At 50.5% G+C, this 12,213-nt stretch overlaps 1 protein-coding gene across 1 annotated transcript in view; it reads left to right on the top strand.

Annotated features, from left to right (window-relative positions):
- Window positions 1-283: 283 nt before the first annotated feature.
- The window catches only part of RGMA (repulsive guidance molecule BMP co-receptor a), a 47,751-nt gene continuing 35,821 nt past the window's right edge, over window positions 284-12,213 (top strand). The window contains exon 1 of the mRNA XM_043554769.1: window positions 284-560. Coding sequence (XP_043410704.1) covers window positions 547-560 — 14 coding nt within the window. The 5' untranslated portion in view covers window positions 284-546. The remainder of the gene's footprint in view (window positions 561-12,213) is intronic.

The raw sequence follows: 12,213 nt of genomic DNA, 5'->3' as shown, positions 1-12,213 counted from the left end.
CCCGCAAGCCTTGACTTTACCGCGTGCGCACCCAGCGGGTGCGGGTGCGGGTGCCGGTGCCGGAGGGTGCGGCCGCTGCCGGGGCGGGGCCAGCCGAGCACGCGCCCCCACCTCCTCTCCCGCCCGCGCTCGCCCCCCGCCCGCGCCCGGGGCGCCCGGCCCGCCCCCTCCCCTAGCGCGCAAACGAACCTCTCGACGCCGCGCGCGGCGGCGGCGGGCGGGGGCCGGGCGAGGGAGGGGGCGGGCCCGAGCAGCCCCGACTCCGCAGTTGTCTCCCGAGCGCGGGCTGCGCCGCCCGAGCCGCTGGGCTGGGGAAGCGCGAGCGGTTGGCTCCCGGGCCGGCTCCTCCAGGCGCTCGCAGGCATGCAGCCCGGGAGCAGGCGGCGCGCCCCGGGCCGGTGCTGAGCCGGCCGGGGCGGCGGGGACCAACGCCTGCCGAGCCCCTCCCACCTTGCCCCGGGGCCCGCGAGCTGCGCTCCCGAACCCCCTCTTCGCCCGCAGCCCCGCCAGCGCCACCCCCCCACCCCCCGCGGGCCGCAGGGGCTCATGCAGCCGCCAAGGTAAGCGCGGGCCGGGAGCGGGGCGGACCCGGCCCTGACATCCCCGAGGCGCCGCCGGCACTTGCGGGTCCTCTCCAGCCCCGCGTCTCTTCTTGCTCCAGTCTTGTCCACAGTTGGAGCTTTGCTGCGCCTCGATCGCTTTAGCTCTTGGCAGCAGTAAAGTTTTTGTGGTTTAGTATTTGCTCTTTTTTCCTAAAATGCTCTCCCCGGGCAGCCGGCAGCGCGCGTGCTTGGACAGACCCGGCGAGCGTCTCTTCCACCGTGCGCGGGCTGGGAGCTCCCTTTCTCCGGCGCGGTCACCGCCCGGCCCGCGCACCCTGGGATGTCCCGCCGTGAACCCCCATTGGCCCGACTCACCCGGGTCCCCCTCCTCCAGCTCCGCGCCTGGCTGCCTAGGCCAGCTGCAGAGCCGCGGGACAAGCGCCGGCCCCCGGGGGGGGGGGGAGGGGGGGCGTCGGTGCTGCACCTTCTGGGCTCGGGTCCCAGCGGTCCTTTGAACTGGGAGCATCTGTATGCAGGAAGGTGCGGGACTTGGGTTCAGTGCTAAGGGATCGGACTCCCGAGTGGCCCCGGCGTTCCTAAGTGGAGGGGTGGGCCCGACGGGCGGGGCACAGAGACGATTCCGCGCCCGGCTCGAGCCGTGGCTCACGCCGGAGAACTAGCTGAAACAGGGGGACAGGTGTATTTAGGGGGAGGACCGACGTGTGTCGGAGCGGGGGGCGGGGAGGGGCGCTCAGTTGCAATTCTTGATTGCATCCTGTTAATGTAATTGCATTAGATTTGCTCCGGGGCAGAATCAATTCCCCCAAATTGAGATTTTTAATGGGAGCCTGCGAGTTGCTATTATGTATGTGGTTTCGGAAGGCGTTGGGTTGTATTTATTTTACAATTCGGGTGTCTCGAGGGCGGAGTAGGGGAAATCGCGCCATCTAGCGGAAATGGTAAGCCGCGCGTTCCTTTTCGCCGCGAAGTTGGGTGTTTTCAAAGTACGGGACTCCAGCGCCAGGTAGAGAGGGGGCTGAGTCCTCGTAGGAAGGGTGGTTATCCTAGTTATCCGTGTGTCTACAGTCTGCGTGAGCGGGAGCGCCCCGACACCCCCAGCTCAGTGCGCCAAGCTCAAGGGACAGAATTACAGGTTGTACCGAGTGGCAGGCTGGCACCTCGAGGAGATCTTTCACCTCCTCCATCTGGCTTTAGGGTCCTCCAGCAAAAACAGAAAATGTTACCTTCCGGTAGGTGGACACCCATTGTTCGGGCATCAGTCGCAGGGGGGAAAAAACATGCGCGCACCTTGCTCTTCTCCAGGACGTCACAGAGGAGTGATTTGTCAGGCGAATCTCAAGCCATGACCCCTAGGAAAGAGATTGACCGAGGACAGCTGAAGGAGAAGTGGGAAAGGGCCTCTTGCAGATCAGGCCAGAATAGCATTTTTTTTTTACACATACAAAGGGCTTCTGAAAGTTCCACTGCTGCAGCAGATGACAAGCAGGCCCCCTTTACAAGGGATATGATCTCCTGGGAACAACAGGGAATTACTTTGCTGCGTGACCAGCAGAGCGGACAAAGGCTCTGGGTGGAGCACCCACACACCCAGGCGGGCTCCACGTTCTCTGTGGCTCGTTTTTGCCGACACCTTACAGGCCAGAGGATATTAGCCACGCCAGCCGGCTTCTCCCTATTCTAAAGGATAGGTTGGTTCCTTGTAGAACAGCACGGTGGTGCCCCTGGGGTGAAGACCCTTGCCCCCTTGAGATCCTCTTCGTGGTGGTGATGGGGAGGAAGGTCCCAGATTCCTATTGTTTTTAATAAAAATAAATTTTTTCTTACATTTTATTTATTTTTGATAGAGACAGAGGACAAGTGGGGGAGGGGCAGAGAGCGAAGGAGACACAGAACCCGAAGCAGGCTCCAGGCTCCAAGTTGTCAGCACAGAGCCCGACGCGGGGCTCGAACTCACAAATGGCAAGATCATGACCTGAGCCGAAGTCGGACACTTAACTGACTGAGCCACCCAGGCACCCCAATAGAATTTTTTTTAACATTTATTTATTTTTGAGAGACAGAGACAGAGCATGAGCAGGGGAGGGGCAGAGAGAGAGGGAGACCCAGAATCTGAAGCAGGCTCCAGGCTCCGAGCTGTCAGCACAGAGCTGGATGCAGGGCTCGAACCCACAAACCATGAGATCGTGACCTGAGCCGAAGTCGAAAGCTTAGCGGAGGGAGCCACCCAAGCGCCTCCTAGATTCCTTTTAACAAGAGCCCTGCCCCTCCCTTTTCCCTTCCAGGTGAAAGGTGCTTATATTCTAAATAGACATGTAGAGTGGTAGGTGGCGTTTCTGCCTCCCCCCATGCTGTCTCTGCGTTTATTTAATAACCAGATTTGTGACAGAAAGGGTCTTGCAGTGACCTGGCATCTTATTCAAGGCAGGCTTCTCTGACCTTTGCTAAGAAATGCCTTACAAGGTGTGACTGCTGCCTCCCCAGTGTGTGTGATCATACAGAGTGGAGCCATCAGAGTCTCCTATTTATTACGACCCGTGGCCCGGCCCTTCAGCCAGCCACCCCATGTGGGGCCAAATACAGGAACTCTTAGATGAAGATGCAGAATAAAATGATAGGCACTGAGCATCCCTGACATTGGGACAGGAAGTTTTTTCCAGCCATTGTTGTAGTGATGCTCACCAGACTAGTGATGGCATCTAGATCTCGCTAGAGAAATGGATGTCCAGAGAAGTATAGCCCAGGTTCTGCGGGTTTAAAGTGCTTTTTTCCCTTCAGCCTTGCTACCAAATGAATTAAATTCAAGCATTTGCTTTTCTCACGTGTGGTCCCCAAATTCAGTCATGCCTTAGGAGGTATGATCACCGATCTCTTGAGAAATCTGCCATCCAGGGAAGATTGGATACCCCCAAGTGAAACAGAGCATAAACAAACTAGGATTACCAGAAACCAGTGCAGGCTCATGTGAATCTGTTAGTTCTGTGAAATGAAAAGGCACTACTCCGTAAAGATCGTTGTTCTAGAACCTGACTTATAATAACCCAAAGGTAAGTTCAAATAACTTTTCAGCATCAGTGGTGTTTCTGTGGCTCTTTCGGAGGATGGTTTCGCTTTTCAAACAACATGCATCATTTATTCATTCAACAGACTTAACATAAATTTAACCCGAAGAAGGAAGGCTCCAGACTCTCCCACCTGCCTGGTATCCAGCCCTATTCAAAGGACAGACTCCTGTTTTCCTAATTTTGACCCAACGGCAGTGCATTTTCAGCCTCTTTTCCTTTCACAGCAACAGAGTTAGGACAGAGCAATGAACAGGGCAGTGGAAAAACTAAGGCCTGTCTCACCCGAGTGTGCATACAAGGTCAGGCAGAAGTCGGTCTCCTTGGTGACAAATAAACATCTTTTAAAAGGATCCCCGGTTTCTTAGCCAGGTGTGACCCTATGAGTAGAAAACGCAGCATCAGGATGCCTGGGTGGCTCAGTCAGTTAACTGTCCGACTTCCGCTCAGGTCATGATCTCATGTCATGGGTTCGACCCCCGCGTTGGGCTCTGTGCTGATATCTCAGAGCCTGGAGCCTGCTTCGTATCCTCTGTCCCCCTCTCTCTCTGACCCTCCCCACTCACGTCCTCTCTCTCTCTCTCATTCTCTCTCTCAAAATAAATAAACCTTACAGGGAAAAAAATGCAGTATCATATTAGAGCCTAGGGGTCGAGGCAAGAATGCCTACTGAGTGAGATGTGAAATCTTTTATAATTCTAAGGGCAGTAAGATGAGGAAATTTTGAAACTTGGGCAGAAATTAACAAAGCAAATGCAAATATCTTTTATAGCCTCATTTAAAAAATTTCAAGGTACTTCTACTTGATGGATGTAAAAATGCCCTACGTACTTACTTGACCTATAAAATTATATCCAGATTACTACAGTAAAGAACTAAAGTGTAGCAAACAGTGTTTATGGAGAAAAAAATTACAGAACTACTGTTTGAGTTTACTTCGTGTTCTCCAGTTGTTTGTTTAAAGCAACACCACGAGGGGCTCCTGGGTGGCTCGGTCGGTTGAGCGTCCGACTTCGGCTCAGGTCACGATCTCACGGTCCGTGAGTTCGAGCCCCGCGTCGGGCTCTGTGCTGATAGCTCAGGGCCTGGAGCCTGTTTCGGATTCTGTGTCTCCCTCTTTCTCTGCCCCTCCCCTGTTCATGTTCTGTCTCTCTCTGTCTCAAAAATAAATAAACATTAAAAAAAAAAAATTTTTTTTTTTTAAATAAAGCAACACCACGAGGTGAAGAACCTTCTAGAATCAAGACACTAGATTTGCCAGAGTCTGGAAATCTGGCAAAAACTTGAAAACAAAAGCTTCTGTCATCTGTCTGGTAGACCAAGGCCAATTCCTGTAGATTCTGTGTCCTCCACGGGGAATAGCAGAGATCAGCAGATAGGAGTGAAAAATGCCCTAAAACTTACTGATTTGCATCTGTGAGGCATTGCTTAGTAATTACCAGCCCTTGTGGCTGCCACTTTGTATGTTTCATTTTTCCATCTTCGGGAACTCTCCCACTCCGGGTCTTTGCCTGGTTGACAGCAACATTTTGGCTCGTTTCCTGGTAATGCTCAGCTCTTGTACCCTCGTGAGCAGAGATACTCTAGCCAAGTCCTCGATAAGAGTCTCAGTACGGTTATTTTATTCTTAGTATGCTGTTCCTCTGAAGATGGACACAGACCATTTTTTTCATCCTCTTTTGGAGTTGTGAGGACTTCTCTCCCTGATGACTTTTTGAAACGAGATTAGGTGGAAATGCACAAACGTACAACGACTTGCCCCAGTGGCCTCCTGAACGTTCGTGCGTAAGCCTTGTCGGCCACAACGCAGACGCTCTACCTCAGAGTTCAGTCTCCTGCTAGATTTTGATACGTTTCACTGATCCGTACCACGTGGATCTCTTCCCTCCAGTTAGCTATTTAAAAACCATGATACCTTGGGGCGCATGGGTGGCTCAGTCAGTTAAGCATCCACTTCCGCTTAGGTCATCATCTCATGGCTTGTGAGTTTGAGTCCCCCCGTCGGGCTCTGTGCTGACAGCTCGGGGCCTGGAGCCTGCTTCGGATTCTACGTCCCCCTCTCTCTCTGCCCCTCCCCCACTCATTCTTGTTCTCTCTCTCTCAAATATAAGTAAACATTGAAAAACAATTTTTTAAACCATAATACCGCATTGTTCCACACACTTCCACAAAGCTTTATCCTCTGTCAGAGTCTGATCCTCTTGTGAGATCCCAAGATGTTGCTAGTTACCCCCCTGCCGGGACGCTGTTTCACTGGCTCTCAAAGAGGCTTGCTCAGAAGACATCTGCTGGGCAAAAGTGACTTCGAAATTTGCTGCCAGTGCCCCTTTTCAGCTCCTGACACTGACACTGGCATCCTGGAGAACAGATTGCTCTCATAAGAATATGTCCCCTGGGTATGGAGACTTTAGGCTACTCCGTGGTGTTAGGGTCTCTGCAGCCGTTTGCTTTGGCCACGTGACCTATGGGGATCTTAAATTGACCAGAGCCCCCTTGTGCGAGGGCATGCCTTAGATAGCAGCCACAGAGTCCCAAGCAAATGGAACTCCTGATGACTTCCCCACGGCCCCCGTGATAAACCATCTCCCCCACCTCCCAGGCCTTCTCTTTGTGCACCCCTTAGAAAAGACCCCCATGGGCTCCACAGAAGCCCACTCTTTTGGTCTGAATTGACCGATCTAGCCTCAGCACAGAAACCCTCAAACGCTCTACCGTGGACCCTAATAAAGGCATGAGCCCCAGTCCTGCCTCTCTCCCTGCACCCTCCCTTGACCACCCCACGTGGCCCCTCAAGGTATGCGGCATGCTTTGTCTAGATCTGTGAATAATAAACGTCTCCATTTTAGTTTCTCCTGCGGTCTGTCGTTGAACTGTGGCTCACCTCCCGTGCCCCACTTGACAAGGGTTCATTTGACAGATTCATACCAGAAAAGCACATGGAAATGCGTATCCCCCCCACAGAGCCATAAACGCTGTAGGGTTTCCTCAACCCAGTTGGTAGCTTGGAAACAATACGATGTAACATGGGTTTGGAAATTTGGGTGTGTACTTTCATTTACATTTAATTTAATATCCGTTACGGCAAGCGGTAGAGTATAAATAATAAATAGACTTTTTAAATGCAATTGCATTTTCCCAGATGGGCTTCCATTTATGCAAGAGAGGCAAAACAGCAAGAAATATAGGGCGTAGAGGCGAGGCTTACCTGTAGACATTATGAGGTTCACGATGGCATCCCTTCACAGGTCCGGACCCACCAGTAACCCCCCCACTGCTAACTTTGCTAGGTCATTTTGCCTCAGAACAAGGGAATCACAGGACATTAATGTATGGCGCTTCATGTCCTTTTGTGCTGCTAAAATAGTCTGATAACTCAGAATACTGACTTCAAAATCGCTTACCTTCCTATCCTGAAGCACACATTCGGCTTTGTATCTTCATGTATCTCAAGAGCATATGGTAGGGAAAAGCCAATGCCACCCTTTTCTCTGCTGTGACGGTTTTAGCTTGCTTTTATTTTCCTCTGCTAAGAGCATGTTAAGAAAGGAGATCCCTGGGGCGCCTGGGGCACTCAGTCGGTTGAGCGTCCGACTTCGGCTCAGGTCATGATCTCACGGTCTGTGGGTTCGAGCCCCGCGTCGGGCTCTGTGCTGACAGCTCAGAGCCTGGAGCCTGTTTCGGATTCTGTGTCTCCCTCTTCCTCTGACCCTCCCCTGTTCATGCTCTCTCTCTCTCTCTCTCTCTCTCTCTCTCTGTCTCAAAAATAAATAAATGTTAAAAAAAAAGAAAAAAGAAAGAAGATCCCTAAAGTCCACGTGTCTGATTTCTTTATGTGTAAATGGATGCTATTGGCAGAATCTACAGACTTCAGGCCTAGTTAGAAATATATTTACCTCCCCTGAGCCTGAGCCAGGAGTCAATGAGGACAAAGCAAACCCGAGCCAAGATGGCGCCCAAGCCCTGCCTTTCTGGGTCAGTGACCGATCTCTAGGGGCAGGAGCCCGCCCGGCTTTGAATTGGAGACACGGTCTGAATGGCTTGTTATCTGAAGGGACTGCAATTAATTGAGACTATAGATAGTTTTATCGAAATATCCTGTTGTGTAATATTTACCTGTCATTCAGAGGCTACATCCAAGTAAGCACTCTATGAAAACTTGCCCCCCAAATACCATTTAGTATCCTAAAGAAAGGAAGGGAATTCTATAACTCTTTCAACTTCCTAAATCTTTAAAGGGGAGGGGGAGATTGTTCAGGCAAATTGTTCTTTTCTGAAAACATTTTGAAAATTTTGTTTCTGGAAGACAGCGTATCTCCAGACATACTCTCATTTAACACATGACCCACTATTCTATAAATGGAGCATATTATTTGACCAACAGAAAAAAGTAAATGCCAGGTGAAGATGAGAAGAGATGTGAAGCAGCCGTAGTTAGGTGGGGAAACACTGAACTTGGCATCACAAGGCCAGGTTCTGAGGCTCTCCCTGCCCTCGCTATTCTTAGTGACCTTGGACAGATCACTTAATCTCCCAGAGTTTCGGTGCCCTCGTTTGTGAAATGGAGACAACTGTGCCCGCCACACAGTTGAGATGACTGAACGGTTATGTGGGAGACTTTGTGTTTTAGTGGTTGCTCAACAGAACTTGCGTATAGCTAGTAATGCACTTAGAACCCACCCAGGAGTCAAGGTTATCCAAGAGTGCTTGGGGGATTCTGCAGATTTCACCCCAGTTCCCACATGTACGAAGACTCTAGCAGAATCGGGTGCACAGTAGACGCTCTGTTATAATCCAAACAATGGTTCCTGTCCGTGATGTTGTCAGCTACTTAGCAGCACTTACTCTGTGCCAGGCATCTGTCCTAAGTGGTCTGTCTATATTGTGTCAACTCATTTACGTCCTCACAAGAACCCTCTGCGGGAGCTAAAGCTTATCCCCACTTAACAGATGTAAACGGTCGGTGTTCAGACGGCACGTTCTTAGCCAGAAGGCTGTATTGACTCTCTCACGTCCAAGTGAAGCCTCCAACAAATGTAAAAAAAAGAAAACAACGGTGGAGGAGGAGGCTGTCACATAAAGCAACACATTTGTTCTTGCTTCTGCATTGGCGCTCGTCCCCACCTCCCATCATCCAGGGATCTTCGGTATTTCAGCTTTGCATTAGCCATTCTAAACAGTTTTGAATTTGATGAATAACTTGGTTATCTGTTCCTATTGCTAAATGTCTATGGTATTTGTGCTTGGCACCAAATTGTTCATTAATCCAAATACTCCAGCCTTCTGCTGGTGGGGAGAGAGAGAGAGACAGACTCCCTGTCAGTTCAGACAGTTGCCATTTGGTGAATAAATGGTTCCAAGCTGGTTATTCTCCCCAGTACTTTCTGGAATGGGGAGAAGTAAACACTGGGTGGTCTGTTCTCCATTACAGGAACCTGGTGTTTCTTGGTATGAGTACCCAAAAGTTGCCTTAAAACAAGAGGTTAATGGGGCGCCTGGGTGGCACAGTCGGTTAAGCGTCCGACTTCAGCCAGGTCACGATCTCGTGGTCTGTGAGTTCGAGCCCCGCGTCAGGCTCTGGGCTGCATCGGAGCCCGGAGCCTGTTTCCGATGCTGTGTCTCCCTCTCTCTCTGCCCCTCCCCCGTTCATGCTCTGTCTCTCTCTCTGTCCCAAAAATAAATAAAAAACGTTGAAAAAAAAATTTAAAAAAAAAACAAAAACAAGAGGTTATTACATGTTGGGAAGGCATGGTTTCAGGTGCAGGGTGGAATTGCTGGGGATTATAGCTGAAGAATTTGCTCAGCCACATTTTTACTTGGGGAACCCAGAAATGTGACAGAGGAGGCTCCAGAATGGCTCCTTGGAGTCAGGTGTAGGCAAAGCCAGTTAGTTACAGAGCTAACACCAGTTGACCGGATCCTTAGAGACCCCTCCTGGGCGGCCAGGCCATGGTTCTGCAGATTGCAATTGCATCTGAGGGTCCAGAAACAGGACAGAACATTCAGGGGCCACAAAGTTAGAGGTGGAGCCACCCCAAATGCCCCGTCTCTCTCTTTCCCCAGATCCACTGCAATGTCTAGAAAGCCTCAATCTCGACGCTGACAATTAAGCACTTCACAAATGCTATCATTTTCATACTGGCTTTGTGGGCAGAAGAATTTGTAAGCTGTAGACCAGACGGTGGGTGTGCCCCAGAGTCACAGTCCCGAGACCCAATAGGAAGCGAGACTTTCGTAGGTGACGCTCCAGTTATACACTGGTTTGTAATCCCTGCAGGGAGAAGTGGGAGACGGATCAAAAGAAAAAGTGTTGGCTTCTCCAAGCGTTTCCTGAGAAACTCAGAAGTCAAGAAAGAGAGGCGAGGAAAGGCAGAGAGGCTGCTCAAATCCAAAGACCATGGAAATGCACCGCCAGAAACTGTTAGCAGGTGATCAGGAGGGCTCCAGCCCAGCCTGGGTTAGGCAGAGACGACACAGAGGGAGTCTGAGCGAGAAGAGGCAGAGGGAAGACGTGACATCGCTGAGCCTGGGAAGGAGCTGGTGAGCTCAGCAGAGGTAGCGTGACAGCCGTGAGTCGCCCAAACCCCACTCTGCCACCCAGCCAGCTGGGTGACCTCAGACAGGTTACCGACCTTCTGCAGTGTAAGTGGGGGTAGATGTGAGTTGTCTGACTTCCAAATGACAGGGGACGGAATAAACATCTTTAAACGGAAATTGAAGTCCAGGAAGAGGAAAGAATACAATCTGTCTGTACGTACATACGTCAATCCCCCTTGGCTGGTGATCTCAGTTCTTCTCTGATTGCTTAGCTCCTACCACGATGGGGAAGTTCACAGCACTATTTAACAGGAAATACCTACTGGGAGAGAGCAGTCAGAAGGTTGCTAATCGTTCTTGGCGAAATGATAGCGAATGAGCTAGGCTGATTGATTTTATATGTGCTTACATGCACATGGAAATATCTGGAAGGATGCACACGAAACTGTTAATAGTTATTGCCTCCAGGGAGAGTCACCTAATTTCATTTGACAGGAAGTTGATTTGTTTGGATCATGTGCCTATATTGCTGTTTGAACTTTTTTACGAAATTTGATGCTAGACAGAAGGAAATGGAAAGCCCAGAAAATTTGTTCCTTCTAGCATTTTCTTTAAAAAAAAAAAAATCCCTGGTATATCTTCCCAGCACAGTGACTGTGCCCATGCCTACCATCAGGGGTGAGTTTCTGGGAGGTTCTAAGGGGGGCACTCCATACCGATGTCCCAAGCCCAGCCAGTTCTCCAAGCTCTGTTCCCGAAATTGGAATCATGAGTGGAAATGCTAGCCCATGGGACAGTCTGTGTAGATTCCTAACAGGCGGAAGTTTGACAGAAGGTGTTTCAGACAGGGTGAAGCTGATGGCAATGTGGATGTCACCAATCTTTGCCATCGGTGGTCCTGTTTGTTAAGGAAGTTACTGACAGAGACTCCTCCCGCCCCCGCACACCAACTCTGAGACACTCACCCGTTCTGTAAAGGCCCTAGTTGATGTGCAGTAAGGATGATGGGGAATCGATGCAGGGCTCTCAGCTCCTGAGACACGGAGAAACCGCACCAACACCCATCTCAGAGTTCTGAGCACATTGTAGTGGAAATCATTTGTATCTACACCTGACTGCTCCCCTGGGCTGCCAGGAGGGGGCCAGGACTGTCTGTTGCTCATCTGAGAATCCCCAACCACCGCCCCCCCCAATCCCAAAGCTGAGTGTTCCAGTACTTGGTGAGTGCTCCTTGAGTGAGTAAAACAGAAACACAATAAATAAATAAAAAGAATCTCCCTTGTGTGGGGGAAGACAGTGTTACTGATCGTGCATTTAAAGCCATGTCCAAGAGCAAATAAAATCTGCTCATGTATGAAAGTCGTAAGAAAGAATCCAAAGAAAAAGTGAGATACTTCTTCAGTTCCTAAAGAGAGCTGTTGGAATGTCAGGAAATTCTATTTCAAAACACCACTAAAATATTGGAGTACAATCTCTCCATTTTATTTACCAAGAATAAGCATCCCTCGTGGTGAGGGAGGCAGCGCAGAAGCACACGGAGAGGAAAGGAAGCCTGCAGCAGAAGCGAAGAAAACAAGATGGGCCAAAGAAGGAGGACACTAAGACATTCCGAGATCTACAGGGAAGGGGTCCCTCCCTGCCAGAGTGAGACTCACAAATGCTTGGGAAGAAGAGAAGCAAAGAGAGGCCGGCTCCTAAATCGTCATGGAAACAGGTCAAGGCAACTCTATGGCCACCAACCCCCAACCATCTGGACAGAGCGGAGCAGGGGTAATTAAAGATGGCAGCCACGTCCTGGTGGCCAGATTGCGCACTGAGCTTCCACACCGGGCCTGCGCCCAAGGGCATACAACCCTGGTCTCCCTGCCCACAAAGGGAGCCCACCCATCTAGGAAGGGGCCCTTTTCATAGCCACTTTGTGGAACATATACTAAAAAAGTGATATCACCAGGCACGTTTTAAAGTCCCAATGAACTGGACAGAGCACAACACACTTCCTGAAAAGAGAACATGAAACCGGAGAAATCTATTAGCATTCTTTGAGGAGGTAGAAACAG

Source organism: Prionailurus bengalensis, chromosome B3, assembly GCF_016509475.1.
Source record: "Prionailurus bengalensis isolate Pbe53 chromosome B3, Fcat_Pben_1.1_paternal_pri, whole genome shotgun sequence".
Lineage (NCBI taxonomy): Eukaryota > Metazoa > Chordata > Mammalia > Carnivora > Felidae > Prionailurus > Prionailurus bengalensis.
This window is presented reverse-complemented; position numbering and strand designations above follow the sequence as displayed.